Source organism: Equus quagga, unplaced genomic scaffold, assembly GCF_021613505.1.
Source record: "Equus quagga isolate Etosha38 unplaced genomic scaffold, UCLA_HA_Equagga_1.0 73442_RagTag, whole genome shotgun sequence".
NCBI lineage: Eukaryota > Metazoa > Chordata > Mammalia > Perissodactyla > Equidae > Equus > Equus quagga.
Window position 1 is genome coordinate 9,040,393 of NW_025802777.1, and position 16,861 is coordinate 9,057,253.

A 16,861-nucleotide genomic window follows, 5' to 3' on the forward strand; every position below is an offset into this window, starting at 1 on the left:
TAAAGGATATCCCGCTAGCTAAATCTGGAAACATTTGAGCAAAATAATGACAGTAAAAATAATCCATGAGTTCAAACTGATAAATAAATGTGGAAAAGTGGAAGCTCTTGATTTCAGTATAGCCAAAAAAAGTTAGAAAAATTGTTTTACATCATCATCATAACGTAGGCAAGAATTATCAACGGATGCTAAAACTAGGGGTTCAAGTTTGATGAGGAATAAGTTATTTACAGAGTCTCCGACTATCTTCCCATAAATTACTTTATTACCAAAGGGAAAACCAGTAACTAGACAATGCAGAAACCTGGTTACACCACCTTAACCAAGTACGAAAGTTAACGTCAACAATAATGGGAGAACACATCACACGCCTCCAAATGGGAAGCTTTGAGGACATATTCTGGCTTATGTTGTACTCTTCCCACAAACACACAGTGTGAATCTAATGAGGAAACAGATAAATCCAAATTGAGGAGGGGCCTTCACAAAATGACTGCCTTTTAAACTTCAAAAATGTGAATACCGTGAAAGATGAAGAAAAGCTGAGGAACTGTTCCAGATTAAAGGAGACAGACATAAAAGCTAAATGTGATGGACTGGCTTCTGAACTTAAAAGAAAAGTTCCTATAAAAGGACACTATTGGAACAGCAATATTTGAATTAAAAACCTAGATTAAAATATTGTATCACTGTTATTTTCCAGATTATGATAATTACTTTGTGAGTATACGAGCGAGTGTCCTTAGGAAACATATCCCTAAGTACTTAGGGGGTAGAAGGGAATGATGTCTGCTCGAATGGTTCAGAAAAGCACGTATGATTGGGGAGAATGACAAAACAAATGTGGCAAAATGTTAACTACTAGTGAATCTGGATGACGATGATGCCTGGGTTCTTCATACTATTCTTACAACTCTCCTATAATTTGAAATTATTTCAAAATTACAAGTGAAAAAACTAAGACTATTTTGATTTACTCAATGGCTGACTGACATATAACTCAATTCTCAGTCGATACCTTGAGTCCATGCTTACCAAGGTAAAGAAAAGAAGTCACTGATGGGGGAAACTCATTGGATCCATTCAGGAGCCAAGGGAAAAGGACCCGGGGTGTAACCTCTTCAAATCTGAGACACAGATCACTGTATATTTTTGAGGGTAGACGTGTTCATACTGAAAAAACTCAGTCACAGAAATGTAAATTTTTCATTTTATTCAAAGTTGGTACAGAAGTGCTAACATTTCCATAAAATAATTACTATACTTCAGTTACAGGACAAAATACCACAGAAAAGAATATACTTCGCAAGAAATGTAGTTCATCTTAAGTTTCCAAATACTTCTGAAGGCTAATGCAGCAGCTGGCAAAATAACACACAGTACACAAAGAACAGTGTATTGTACAGAGTCAGTAATGAAAACTGACAGCTCTTTAGCAGATCTGCTTCCTTTTTTTTTCATTTTTTAAACAATAACACTTTTAAAAACACATTAAACCAAGATCATACATGTCTACAATTTTAAAAATCAGATTGTATACAGTAGGTTAGAATTGTCAAGTTAGAATTGTCGTGTATGGTTAACAATCCTAAATCTACAATTTCAATTGTATTCCTTTCAATATGGAAGTAACCTGGTTTATACCAAATTCTACTTTCTGCTTGCAACTAAAACATTGTACAATGAGACAGACTCAATGAGTTAAACCTTAAAAAAAAAAAAAAAAGCTATGGACAATGAAGGGTACACTGGAAATCAGTTTACAATTCAAAAAACACCAATAACTCAACAATTTCATTTATAATCACATTTGGTCTACAATGCATAACTGACGAAATGATACATGTACACAATATACACCCCCAGTGCACAGACTGGTCTCTTACAGAAAATCTGAACAAAGCATAAAAGGCAGCACACTGGGAAAACATTTTTCAATGGAGACATCTTTTAAAAATGCATTAATACTTACATATCAAAATTACTAGATAAAAGCAGCAGTATTCTGCTGACATTTGGCTTAAAAATAAAGAAATGAATGAAGCAATTTCACAGGATATTAGAAAAGGAATTGGTTTTCTTCTTGAAGAAGACTACTAACTTTTGCACAGCAACTATTTTTGATATCCACCTTATCAAAAAAAAAGCACTGAGAAGCGTAACATAGTTCATAGGTGACTGCCAACACAGGTCTGCGCAACAGAAAACAGATGTCCAAGCAAAGAATGGACGAACCCCTGCTCTATTTCTGCACTCTGCTGGCAATCTATAAACCGAAGCAATATGGGTGGGAGAAAGCAGGGGAACAGATTCCATACCATCATCTGACACTCATGTAATATGTCATTATTAAAAAAAATAAAGCTTTTGCATTTTAGCAACCCCTCAGAAAAGTCCATGAGCAAGACTTGTTGATCTGTTTGCCACTCAAAAGTTAGAGATCTCACAGTGAAATTAGAAAATTCTAATTATACATATTTACACCGCTAGAACTTTCACCTAGACTAATTAAAGCAATTTCCCATGGAATTATAAATGAAAGGATATCCCACCAAAGGAATCTTCAAAAGCATTCTTTAAGTACTTACAAGCTATCTTAAATTTAAAAACAACATTTAAAGGTACGGAACACATACTACAGTCATGCACTGCAGAACGACATTTCTGCCAACCACGGACCACATGTCCAACGGTGGCTCACAAGCTTAGTACCAGAGCCTAGTGTGCAGAGGCCATCCCATCTAGGTCTGTGTAAGCACTCTGCGATGTTCACGCGAGGACGTGCTTCTCAGCGCATATCCCCGTCATTCAGCGATGCATGACTGTATCCAGGACCAACAGGTTCTAACTGCTCTGCCTTATCACACATTGCTAAGCCAAAGATGTTCCTCAAATCGCTCCTTTTTCCTACACTTCTGGCACTCCTCTCCCCTCACCCCCTCAAAGCCTGTGGTTTTACATTCTAAAATAATGCTGCAGGCTCACACCCAGCTACTTTTTGCTAGAGGGGGAAATCTCTCCCTCAGAGTGTCCAGTTACCTCTTCTAAAATACACCACGTTACTCTACACCAGCTTTAATCTTCATTCCACGTATTACGAGAGCTGACCAGGTCTTTCCCTCAGAAGACAAATATACAAAATGGAGGTGTGTGGAAACAAAGGTAGTCACTTCTCTCCTGTTCTGAGAGTTGTATCTTTTAACATAGGGGCAAAATCCAGGACAAACACGTATCGGACTATTCAGATGAAGAAAGTGAGGGGTGACACAAGGGCAATGCCAAGTGGAAGAAAGCACATGATCTTCTTTCACACACACAGTCACGGACTTCATCTAATCTATTCTTGAAGCGGGTAATGGAACAAGCAAGGATTCTAATGAATCCTTTAGACTCTTATGACAGCTGTGCAAAGCAAAGCAGTTCACTTGGTAGATTTGTCTCAGAATCAGTTTGATGCCCAGAACAGATCAAATTCTGCTCTTTTAAAATGAAGTGCAGTCAAGCATAAGAAAAAAGAAAGATAACTTCATCTTTTACATACAAACCTACACAAAGATTAAAGACAAGGAGTATTTGCCCTGGAGAGTGTGAAATTTCTCCCTGTTTTTAGGGTACTATATTCATGGGAAGTAAAATTTAAGATTAAAAAAAAAAAACAACTCCAATGGCTCTACAGCTTAAAGCAGAAGTCTGTCAAACTTCCACACCCCCAGAAGTCTGTCCCCGTTCCTTCAGTTCCAGATCACAGGAAGAGCCCACAGACCCCATCTGAGCCAGTGACCCCCAAATTTAACCGCAGCATTCTTGACATTTGTATTCTCTCCCTCCACCAAAGGAGCACAACTTACTCAGATTACTACACTGAATCGCTTACCACTTAAGATCCATAACTTGAACACCTCACCATCTAGGGCTTTTGTGGTCCTCATCCTAACAGCTACCGAGCCAAACACCCGGTGGGCTTTAGGACTGGCACTTGTGGGCTACTGAGAGTACCATTAGTCTTGTGCTTTCTACATGTGGAGATACACACACGTGTGAACAGGATTTTGTGCTTTCTATGGACCTTTACTTTAAGCTCTTTCCCTACCATGGAATGTGAACTGCTGTCACATACTTGTTCTTAGATATGCCTAGGAAATGTACACTGGAAAAACCATAAAGTTAAATATACTCACAGAATTAATAAGTAACCTTATATTTTTAATTAAGGATATAAAAGAAACAAATACAGATGAATAAATAACATTTAAGCTGCAACATGAATTAGAGCTACTCACTTTCCTGGAACCTAAATAAAGGCTGCATATAAAGTATGTAAATATAAATGTATTTTCTCTATTTCTTCACTAGTTGTAACAAACTTTAAAAAGAGGAATTGTAACAAATTAGAATTCTCAATCAAGAAAGGGAAAGGTATAAACTAGCAGAGTCAATATTGGCAACCAGAAGGCACTAATCAAAACACATAAACCTCAGGAGCTGATTATATTATGGAATACCCTATACATTAGCCTTTGCCAATTTGAGATTTCAATAATAGCCTAATTTCAGTTTCCAACTATTACAACCAAAAGTAAGTTACTAAGGAATACTTTACTTATGGGAGTCTGGGTATCCCGATAAACTGAAAATGATCTAGACCGGTTTGTCTAGAGGCAATAAAAAAGGTAAACACTCCTTATTCAGGAATACTAGGGTACAAGGTGAATTTACCAAGTTAAATCTAAGTCTCCACTAAGGCTGTGGTTATCTACTGTCAACTTGTGCTGTTGCCGAAATCACTGCAATAGGTATTTCCCTCACTGACAGAGTTCACTGCAGCTTACAGTGTCTTGACCTGCAGGTGGGGCTTCATCGCCATGGGCAACAATCACTGCATAGTGCTTTTTTTCCAAGGAGAGCAAAGCCACGGCTCCTGCACTGAGGAGAATCTGAGACCACTGTGCTTTGTCTCGACTTGCTCTTCAGCTGCTTGTTCATTCTAGAATCCCTCTCTTCAAACATGCCATCCATCCAGGTAAGCAAATCAGACTTAAAAGTTGTTACGTAAAGGAAGGGTACTGGTTTAAGCCTACAGCCTCAGGTAACGGTCCTCTCCTAAAAAGCAAAGGATGTGATCAGTAATGATACAGAAACAGCAAACCTTTTTTGTCTATTTCTGAGTAAAAGACTACATGCCAATGGTTACGGCTGTTAGGTACCAGATAAACGGGCTGCTTAACCCAAAACAAAAAACTAAATCCTATCTTTTATGAAGGATTTGAGATGGAAACAAAAACATAAATTACATCAATTCTCACAACATTCCTTTAAAGGTGAATCAGTAGTTTAAAGGCTTACTCCCAGCACTGGAGAGAGAAGTTTGGGGGAAAAAAACATTTCTGAGACTATGGGAATAACGGTGCGGGACTCAGCGCTGGCAAAGCCTACTAATTATTTTGAACCTTAGCTAAATTCTGCTGTATAAGTCAAACCAGCTGAAGACCTCATCTTCCAACAGAGGGGAGGGGCGGACAAAAAGCACACCAAATTAAGAGAATTAATGGAGAAAACGGGGTTTGCAGCCCTGAGGTAAGTCAACCAAGTCCAACCACGTGTAGTAATCCAAAGACGACTTCTTACGTGATCCAGCTTCACACCTAACCAGTACAAAAGGGTTTCTCTATATGCCAACTGACCAGTTCCAATGTCTTCCTTTAACTACTGCACGAACAGGGCTTTTTGGCATTAAAACAAACTCCATTTCTCTGCACTGTCCTACCACCATTTTAAAGAAACCTGCATGAATTTTAACTACTGCTGCCTCCCTAATTTTTGAGAAAATACTGATTATTATTAATGAACGCACAGGCTGAGAAAGTTATTCTTGACAATTAAGTTTAAGCTAATAGAAATTTAGTATATTTTAAGATAACTGTATTTAATTGTGTGGATCCAAGTCTTCAAAACTGGAGCAAAGCAGCACCTTTGCCACGAATGGCAGTAAGCCTGAAAGGGAATTAAGCTGACAAAAGGTCAAAACAGGAATTTCCTAAGTGCTGAAAGAATTGGTGAAGAGTTAAAGCAATGAGAGGAAAGACAAATAAAGGGGAAGACCAGTCTCTCTGAGCGGTAGGTGGGTCTACACACAAATAGGAACACAGCCTACCTGTGAAGGCTACTGAGGCTAACGTCAACGCTGAAATGACTTAAGCAATTTAACGCCTGGCTAATCAGGAATCTGACAAATCCTCAAGCTTAAAAGTATTTTTTCTACTAAAGTATCACTATCAAATATCATTCATTTAATCTCAAATATGTTAATAAACTCCTATTTCACAATAATTGACATGAAACCAGGGTTTAACAGGCTGGATCTCATTCATTGGTACCTAATCTATGTGGGGAGGGATGTACACCAGCTGACAGCCAAGATGCCTCAAGTTCTAGAATTCAATGAACATGATTCTCTGTCTGCACATCTTAAGCTAATGTGTGTCCTTCACTAACTTAAGTCTGTGCCACCCAGGTACTCCCCAGCATTTTAATAGTTGTTCTAACTTCTTAGGAAAACCTTGTCCTGGCAAGTCTCTGTAGTCACATAATTTAACAGAAACGGTCTTTACACATCTCTCAACCCAAACCTGGAGAACAGTGAGGTGTCACTACGAGATACCCATGTGCTCCTTTCCAGCCATTATACCTCAGGTGAAAATGACACAGGAAAAGTATAAGGAAAGCAAGTAAGCTGTATACTGTCAAGTGCCAACACTGACGGGTCTAACCTTTTAACGGCTAATACAGCCAGTTTATAGTGCAGTAAAGAACGAGAAGAACCCACAGACTACATTAAACGCTATTCAAAGAAAGGGGAAGAGCCACGCACCCAGTATAGGAGAGAAAGGAATGGACTGAGAAATGCAGATGCTTAAAAGACTTTAATCACCCTGGACAAGATTTTTCAACCCCACCCCCACAGGCGCTTAGCCTCAGGTTAGAGAACTGAATGACAACCTTCCCACCCAATTCTTAAAACGTGAAGTTTCACAGAGCCATGGGTCTCTGCCAATTACTTGAGGTGCCATCCCTAAAAGCTATGCCTATGTGACCCTGGCCAGCCTCTTTGTGCAAAAAGACAATGGATCCTTTGAGCCACGTGAAAAGGAAGCCTTGAGAGATCAGATCTGCTGAATTAAGGCCAAAGGACACAGCACCATTGTCACTGCTTGATGCTTCTCTAACCTAAGGGTAAGAGTGATAAACTCACCAGGAAAGAATGGCTGGGGAAAAAGACTCGCTCAGCTGTTTCACAAGCTGCTTACTATCTTGGGGTGGCAGGACAAATTAGAGGTCCCACAAAGGAGCCAATAATGAATTGGCATACCACAGTAATAACCTCTTCTCATCAGATCTTGACACTAAGACTGTCTGAAAGTTCAAAAGTTTAAGAACTAGGGATACCATTAACAGCAGATAAGACAGTATTTGTCTCCACCTTTGAAGACAAGTGTCCTCACTTCTTTCTGACTCTTAGCTAACTATTTTAGTCAATATCACTTGATCAATTCTGAACGTCAGTCTAAGCCAATATAAAAATACATACATGTTAATGTCCAGACATCAGTGTCACCACTTAGGACCCATTTAGTTAAAGTATGAACGTTTTGCTAGCTTAATACAGACCATGTATCATTGCAAGAACAATCTAATGAAATACAGACTGAAGAATGGTCTGCTGAAATGAAGCTGCAATCAGCAATTCACATACTTATTCAAGCACATTATCTATTACTGGGAAGCAATAAGAAGGGCAAGCTTCAGGGACTTCAGTCTAAATAAAGTGATGTTTATACTGGCAAGAATAAACAATCCTAATGGATAAGCTAAAGTCATTCCTTATTTACAGACGCTAATACTCTAAACTTGACCTACTGCTATGTACACACAGACAGACACAAGATGATGTATTTTATGTATTGTACTACACTGACAACAGAGAGAAGGTAGGGGGACCCTAATACTCCAGACTGTTAGGACTCAACATTAAATAAAGAGGAAAAAATCCACATAAACACCACCTATTCATTAATGCTGTAAATAGAAGGGTTAAGAAGGCTGCCCAGCCAGTATATCAGTCCTCACTACTGAGTTACACAGCAATGTGTTCAGAGTCAAAGAAAATTTTAATTCCTACAACTTAATGCTATTATTTCCCTAAATACCAAATGGCTGTCTCGAAGAACGTCAGTTCCTTTGAGAAAAGAGGAGGACAAACCATGAACCCAGATTTAGACACCTGGTTTTCTGTTCTTCCCAACAGACTGTAAGCTTGGACATGTCACAGCCTCAGCCTCCACACAAGAAAAGGATGGTCCCTATTTATTTGGCCCCCATTTATAAACCCTAAGAATGAAATTGAGAAAAAAATTCTACAAGGCACTCTAAGCTCTCAGAAATCATGCTATTCATACATGAATTATTTTTTCATCAACAGACTCAGTCCATCAGAAAGCCCCCTGGAGATGGGAAGACATTATGCTACCTGATAATTTCTAAAATCAACTTTGGACTAATCAAGTCCATCATAATGAACTAGTTCACAGAATACAAAAAATTTAAAGTCATTAGGACTGAGTTTTGATTCAAAATCTATAAAAGTATCTAAAAAAGTAATAATTTTCCCTAAAGAATATAAGCTTAATAAAATCATGCAAGTTAAAAAAGTATCAGAGATTACAGGAAAGTCAAACAAAGTAGATACACTATTAGTTTCCTTCATCTGTCATGGAGGAAAAAGGACAGTGTTGAGTACACACAGACACAGAACTACATAATCTGCAAGAGCTTTTCTCTAACATCTTTCGTACCCTGTCCTCACAAAGGGGAATTACAGTCTGTGAAAAACAGATTCCCATCCATGAAAGTTGCAACTGGGTACCGAGCCATGTCAAGATAGAAGGTCCTACAATTATACAAGTCCCGTAATATCCATGAGACACACCATTAAATCCAGAAGCTGTTGTTCATGGCACCTCTTGAACATGCTATCCATTCTACAGAAAAACTAAAGTGACAATCTACCAATGGCAAAGCATGCACTCTTCAGTTTTCTGTTACTGATAACCAGTTTGCAAATGGAACATCCTCATGCTCTAAGTCACCGTAACTTTCTAAACGGAAATGTAGAGGACATGTACAGATGGCAAGTCTTTTGAAAAAAAGTAAATCAGGAAAAAAAAATTACCAAGGATACAATGTGATTTCAGAATTAAATTTTCCCTCTGAAAACTCAAGCTCAAAATATCATGATCTAATCAAGTAGGGCAACCCAACACAAAGGCAGTGTCAATTTTTCTTCAAAGTTCTGAACATATCTTCCAACTGGATCCACTTGGGAGGGCATCTGGCTAATAAAGAATGTTACCAAACGACAAGAACAAAGCTAGAGAACTAGCGGAGTATGAGTAACCAGCTGTTCAGCTTACAGTGATTGAACACTGCTTGGCGGCTGCCAATTCCCAAACTAGAAAAACAATCTTAATTTTGGTCAATAAATTTGGGGATCATCAGCAATGTTTACTTCATTTTCTCCCCGATAATCAATTTAAAAATACAATCATGACATATAACTTTATAAAGACAGACTTGGTGATCACTTGAGTATGGTTCACTTAAACATCAAAGAAGGAGAAAAAGAAATGGAATAAATTTTCCCAAAACTCCATATATTGGTGGTTCAAGAATAGCTACAGGAAAACATTCTTCTTCCTTTCTTTTGGTAATCAGAATCCAAATACTCATGCTAATGGCAAACTAACTAACAAACTAACTTGTCCCGAAACAAGTACCCCACAAGCACATCAGTCAGATTTTCGGTACATGATTGATTATACAATGTCTACAAATTCAGGTTTTTTAATGGTGGTAGGGATTACAGAGACAGAGGAAAAAACTTTTAAATGCGCAAGTCTTCCACTTCAGGTTAAGGAGGTCTAACCGAGATGTGGCAGTGCACACAGTATACCTTATTCGTCATATCTTAGCATATATTCTGCCCTAAGTGTGCTATGAGAATAATTGGTCTCTCCTTACTTTGGTATGGAAAATTTTACACCACATTTGCACAATTCAATCTGTTAAACAAGTTTTACTTCATTTAGGTTGAAAATTTACTTTCATCCATCTCTGGGAAAATAAAGTCTTGCAAATAGATGATTTTCTGCTAAGTAAAATTTGGCTAAAACCTACAGCGTAAACAATGCCTGAGAGATGCAACAGTTACATAAGTTTTTTTCCAAAGACCAGTATTTTCTTAAGTTAATGTCTCATCATATCCTTAAAAGTTCACAAGGAGAAATAAACAAACATGAAAATTCCAAGTGAACACACAGCAACAAGTCCAATATTTAGTATTAGTTTAACTTGCGGAGGCTCTTCCAGCATCTGTAAACAAACAGCCTCCTCCTCCATCAGGTCTCTGAGACTCCTCTTGCTGAGGCTCTTACTTTTAAAGCCACAGAACCAATCTATGAACTTCCAGTACCGGCTTCCATCCTCTGTTTCTTTCTTTCTCTCTTTCTCACCCATGAGAGCTGCTTGCCCATTGGAATAAGCATCTACTGGTGTTTCTGCTTCTGAATGACCTAAGGAAGCCACTGGGTTGCCCTCCTCTCTGCAGGTCACCAACAGATTAACATCTTCCGGCTGAAGGCCCTTAATGCTATCTTCAGATTTCCCATTGGGAATGATGTGGTTGATGGACTCACTATTCTCATTGCATCTCAGAATGCTCTTCTCTTGCATCTTGTACGGTTCGTCTTTTGGGGAGCAGCTCTCCTTCACCACCACGCTCTTCTTAGACCAAAAGGTGGTGGTACGAATCTGTTCCTTCGTGGGAGGTGGCGTGAGAAGGCTAACAATTACAGTAATGAGTCCTGTGACCCAAAACAATGCTGTGGCCACATACATGTAATGGATGTCTTTGATGAAGCCTGGCCTGTTATCAGGTTGGTCACATTCTGGGGCACGGTAGGCAAAGGCCAGTGTCAAACGGACTGCTCCAAGAATAAAGCCGGCCATTCCACCATAGAAAGCCCCTTGTTCATTGCAGCGCTTCCAGAAAATGGACAGAAGGAACAGGGCCGCAACCGGGGGCGTCAGGTAATCTGCTACCTCCTGAATGTAAAGGTACATCTGGCCTCCTTGCATCTCCACGATGATTGGCACCCATGCAATGCTGATCACCACCATAAAAGCCACAAATATCCTCCCCACAATCATGAGTTCCCGGGAGCTTGCACTCTTGCGGATGAGTTTGTATACATCGAGGGTGAATATGGTACTGGCACTGTTAAAGATAGAGTCCAAGTCACTCATCAGAGCCGCAATCATCACTGCCATCATTAAGCCCCGGAGGCCCACGGGAACCAGCTTCATCACCAGGCGTGGGTAAGCAATATTAGAGCACCCAGCTCTGCTTCCACACACTTGCATGCAGTGCTCTGGGTTGATGCAAGCTATATCATCAGCAAACAGTATCCTGGAAATCATTCCTGGGACAACTATGATAAACATTGGTAGAAGCTTTAAGAAGCCAGCCATAAGAGTAGAGCCTTTGGCATGAGCAATGTTTTTAGCCGCTAGGACCCTCTGCACGATGACTTGGTCAGCACACCAGTACCATACTGAAGCTGGGGTCTGCCCAAGAACGAATCCAGGCCAAGGAACATCTTCATCTGTTGGATTCCGCAACATTTTCAGTGCATCTGTCTTAGGGTGGACATTACAAGAATTTGTGTTGGAAAGGTTGTATGTCAACAAGATGGAAGTGACATTGGGTGAGGCCAACATGTACCTTCTCTTAACTTCCTCAAACCCGCCAATCTCCATCATGCTAATAATCATAAGCGTGAGTGCCCCAACGATCATGAGTAGAGCCTGTAGAGTGTCTGTGTAGATCACTGCAACAAGGCCTCCGGTGACAGTCAGCAAAGCAGTCATGCCAATGAGCAGGATAACAGACACATAAAGGTTCCAACCCAAAGACTCTTGGATAAAGAGGGCACCTGAATACAAATCCACTGAGAGCTTGGTGAAGATATAGAGAATCAGAGACAAGGCTGCAAAATAGACCTGAATCCTATGGCCACCAAATCGCTTGGACAAGTATTCAGGCATGGTGTATACCCCTGACCGGATGTAAATCGGGATGAACACCCATCCCAGAAGTTGCAAAAGCAGTAAGGCATTGAATTCCCATGCGCCCACTGCAAATCCACTTGCAGCTCCAGATCCTGCCAGCCCAATGAAGTGCTCACTCCCAATATTGCTCACAAACAGAGAGGCACCAATCGCTACCCAGGTCATAGAGCGCCCCGCCAGGAAGTATCCACTCACGGTGCTTCTATTAGATTTCCACATGGCAAAAAAACCAATGCACATGACCAGGATAAAATACAGGGCCACTATGGCAATGTCTGCTGTCTCCAGTACAGCCCTCATTTTGGTAACTTTGAGAATAAAAGTGTCCAACGACAGAAGTGTCCGACTTTTTATTTACACATTAGTAACCCCAGCCAAGTCTGTAAACCATACGTGAACTGGACTACACAGAGCAACAAAGCAGGTCAAAGTCTTTGTCCTTTGGTTTGCTGTCTTGATGGTGGTGGTTGTGATAAACTTTGAAGGAGACAGTTTAAATTTTCCTCCGCTTCTTAATTGGGATTGAGAACTTAGCTCGTACTCTTAATCCACTCTCCACAAGACCATCAGCATTTACTCAGGTGCTGGAGGAGAAATTCTGAGTTGCAGCTAAGTCTAGTGAAGCCTACTGTACCAACCCTGCAAGGCAGCAAAGACAAAAGACAAAGATTGAATTAGAGGAGGGTCTCACCAAGTGATGAGGAAACTTTCAGTCTAGCAAAACGGCGCAACAAGACATTCTTTATAAAAAGGAAAAAACTTTTAAAATACACTTCGGTTCCACGGGAAAGAGCAGTCTATACTATCACATCTGATAAAGACAGTGAGAACATTCATCATTTTGAACTGAGAACAGAAATTCATCAAGCTCATAACTAAATGGCCTAAATTCTCTAGCAACTAGGAACTGCCTACGATGACACTGCCCTTTCTTCTCTTATTGTGGTAGTTTCAGATCGGAACAGGTACCAAGATCTTAAGCACCTAGGGGGCAGGAGTGGGGAGGGGGCGGGAGGACGCTAATTATTCATAATAAGGGCACCAACGAATCTTCAAATACTACGAATCCTAAGAGTAAGGCACTTTATAGCGAGTTAGGGTCCTGGATGGAACACGCAAGTGGTGTTTACTAGCTGTTATCATCTACCCCCCCGAACACAAAACCAAATATCATCGCTTAGTCTGTGCAAATCTATTGTTATAAAGTTTTCCTAAATTCGTACTACAAGTGTCCATCTATGCTAGTTATCATACAGTAACCTAGAAATTGTGAGATGACTCCTGCCCTACAGGGAAATAAGACATTCCACACAAAAAAACTAGGAACATACAACTTACAAAACCACCCTAAAATTTTATTCTTTTCATTAGCTAGAAGGAAGACATTGGAAGGAAAAAAAAAAAATTCAAAAAGGTAATTTGCTTCCCTTCCTTTTCATGAGGCAATTATTTCCAAGAGAATCTCTCAGAAGATAAAGGCATTGACTCAGGTTTGATTTTACTGAATATTTTTTCCTTTTAATGCTTTCTTGTTGAAGGGTTTAGAAAGCGAGAGAAGGGAGAAGGAGAAAAGTTTTCTGAAAGACTGAAAAATAATTTGATTATTGTATCTTCCAAACCTCAACAAAACAGACATTTGACAACCATTAGATAATAAATTATCTTCAATAAGTCAACCAGATATTTTTCAATCCTAGTTGAAGAAAACTGTTCTGCAAAACAGATATTTAAATTTAGCTAAAATCGAGTTTATGAATTTGATGGTTTTTTCCTGGAAAAGAGAAATTCTGAATCTTCAAAGTCAATTATAATTGTAGCTGAAAGATCAATCCGTAATACACTTTGTTATTCAACCTCATGCCTTGCACACATTAATTTCTAGAGTGATTTCTCCTTTTGTGATAAGGCAAACTCAGAGTGAAGTCTATGCTTGACAATGCAGATACTTTTTGATGAATCCAGGCATTTTCCTTTAAAATTCAGTAGCAAACTTAAGTCCTACAAATGACACTAAAGAGACTTCTTCTCAAAACTGTTCGAAATACACCACAGTACTAAAAACTAAAAAACACACCTCTCACTGGCAAAGGAAGGAGCTGGAAAAACTGCCTACAGATAACTGCCCTACAGAATTAGGTTATTGGGTCTAATTCATAAAGCTACCTAGATAGAAACATCTTCACCCCATCACTATGCCTTTTGTTCAGTATAAAACACTACAATAATTATACTAAGAAAACTGAGTAAAATCCTTCCTCCTAAAAGCCAGTGGCGTAAGGAAAACTGCCGCAGACAACAGCATAAAATACACTAAAAGCTGGAAGTTGTGTCACTTCATACTTGCCAAATCCTGAAGCTGGTCATATTTCTAAGACCACTTCCCCACCCCAAAGACTTTCCAGTTTTTAAAGAAATACTTGGACATTATTTAGGAAAAATCATCTAAATTTCAACAAAATCTAATCAAATGACCAATAAACACTAATTATTTAAAGGGTACCTTTAATGTTCCAGTATCAGGGTCAAGTCCTTAATTACAAGGACAAGTGTCGCTGGCAGTTCTAAGGCCTGCCTTCAACAGCGCTCTCCCTGCCACCCCACATCCAGGCCACACCCTCGCCGCTGGTTTCGACTCACACAGAAGCCTAGCTCACTGGTCCGAAGGGCCCTTTCGGGAGTGGCTCTTCTTGATGGCAGTAGTTGACCATGTGTTTCCCCAAGAAGGGACACACACCCGAGTGCTTTGTTTTTGTCTGGGGGGAAGGGGTGCGCGCTGTAGTAGCCACTGTAGAAACTTATGTGTTGAGAGAACCAAGTGCTCAGAAACAAAGCAAGCACTTCCCTCCTGGATCACCAGGAAGCCCTGCTGGGATCAGTAACAGTGCTTTTCACTGTCAAATATGATTTATCCACGTCAGAAATCTACGCCATACTCTGCTCCCTGATGAATGCTCAGACCAGCTAAAATTCTTTTTTTCATTTTTTTAAAGATTGGCACCTGAGCTAACAACTGTTGCTAATCTTTTTTTTTTTCCTTTTTCTCCCCAAAGCTCCCAGTACACAGTTGTATATTCTAGTTGCAGGTCCTTCTAGTTGTGGCATGTGGGATGCCGCCTCAGTGTGGCCTGATGAGTGGTGCCATGTCCATGCCCAGGATCCGAACCGGAGAAACCCTGGGCCACCGAAGCGGAGGGCGTGAACTTAACCACTCGGCCACAGGGCGGCCCCTGAAATTCTCATGCTACATCTAACCTCTGACTTCTCTAGAACAGCAGGGAAACTAGAGAGAAAAGATGTTCTGCCCACAGGCGAGGTAGCAGGGAGCGGTCAAACACTAGCTCAAGCTGAGTCCTCAGCTCTTTCTGCCTTCGAAAGCCACTGCCCACAGTCCCCGTCTCACTGGGTACCATACCAGTCTGTGGACAGGTTTAAGATTTTTCCAATTTAAACAAAAAACATCCAGAGACCAGCACCTGGTAAAAGACTGAAAAAGGAAAAACAAAACCAAAAATAGGTCAATTTAGTTTGTAGAAAAATATAAGATACTATAATACATTGCAGCTAAATTTCACATTCTAGTCACGAACTGTCAGAGCCTTGAACTTCAGTCTTTTAGGAGATAAATTGTGCATACCTTAAAAATGATTCCAAATAAAATAGGCAACATGAGTTTCACATATTTTTCCTCTTTTAAAGAAGTAAACATCTTTACAACAAAAATACAATGAACACTATCCAGAGTTCCTTTATTTTTAGGAAGAATATACATGGAAAATTTTTTTCTTCAGCTAAAATGAAATTTTTTATATTTTTGTATTTCTAGGACTAAGCTGGTTTACAATTCAAGGAAATCTCTTCAGTGAGAAACATGAGACAAGTAATAAAATAGGTATAGTAAATATGGGAGTTGGTTCCTTGGTAGTACATTTTTAAGAAAATTATTTCTAGAATGAGAGTAATATCCATAGAATGTATAAAGAAATGGTCCCCTAGTGGCAACAGGCAAAATAGATTTCACCAAATCCCAACACAAGGATGTTTTGAAACAGAGCAGATTCCCCTCCAAAGGAGGGAGCTTTCTTCTCAGAAAGCAATTATTTTCTTGAAAGTTTTCTACAAAATTAGAATACAGTTTTGGTACTGTTTCACGTATCTGGATGAATTAAATTCAAACTGATGAATCCAAATAGAGGAGGACACGTAGATATCTGCTGTATGTGAACTAGCCCAGACCAAATTTAAACCAGTCGTTAAACTCCTTCAGGTAATAGAACCAAAATACGATTAGTTACAATGACCAAATCCAACATCTTTCTTCTAATATCTTGCAAGACTACATAATTTATCTTTCAAACTAGGAAATTATTAGTAGGAAATTATTCTGGGACAATCTGTAAAATCCAGGATGTATGGTCACTTTATCTAAAAAGAAAGTTACCTGTCATAAAAACCAAATAGAGAACAAGAAAAACAGTCCCTTAAGCCACCAGGGCCCCAAATCATAATAAATTCAATGAGGCACAGGGGCTAAACAAAGGTTAGAATACAGTGACCTTAAAAGTGACCAAACAACAATATTTTTAGCTTTGGAGTCATTTAAAAACCACACACTCAAAGGACAATCCGAACAGGCCCAACCCAGCACTGTCAATAGTAGGCTTGCCAAGTCTCGCTCATA

At 39.5% G+C, this 16,861-nt stretch overlaps 1 protein-coding gene across 2 annotated transcripts in view; it reads right to left on the reverse strand.

Annotated features, from left to right (window-relative positions):
* Positions 1–1,192: 1,192 nt before the first annotated feature.
* LOC124234259 (sodium/myo-inositol cotransporter) overlaps positions 1,193–16,861 on the reverse strand; it is a 35,169-nt gene continuing 19,500 nt past the window's right edge. For both annotated transcript variants that reach the window (XM_046651510.1, XM_046651511.1), the window contains exon 2: positions 1,193–12,822. In XM_046651510.1, coding sequence (XP_046507466.1) covers positions 10,327–12,483 — 2,157 coding nt within the window. In that variant the 5' untranslated portion in view covers positions 12,484–12,822 and the 3' untranslated portion in view covers positions 1,193–10,326. The remainder of the gene's footprint in view (positions 12,823–16,861) is intronic.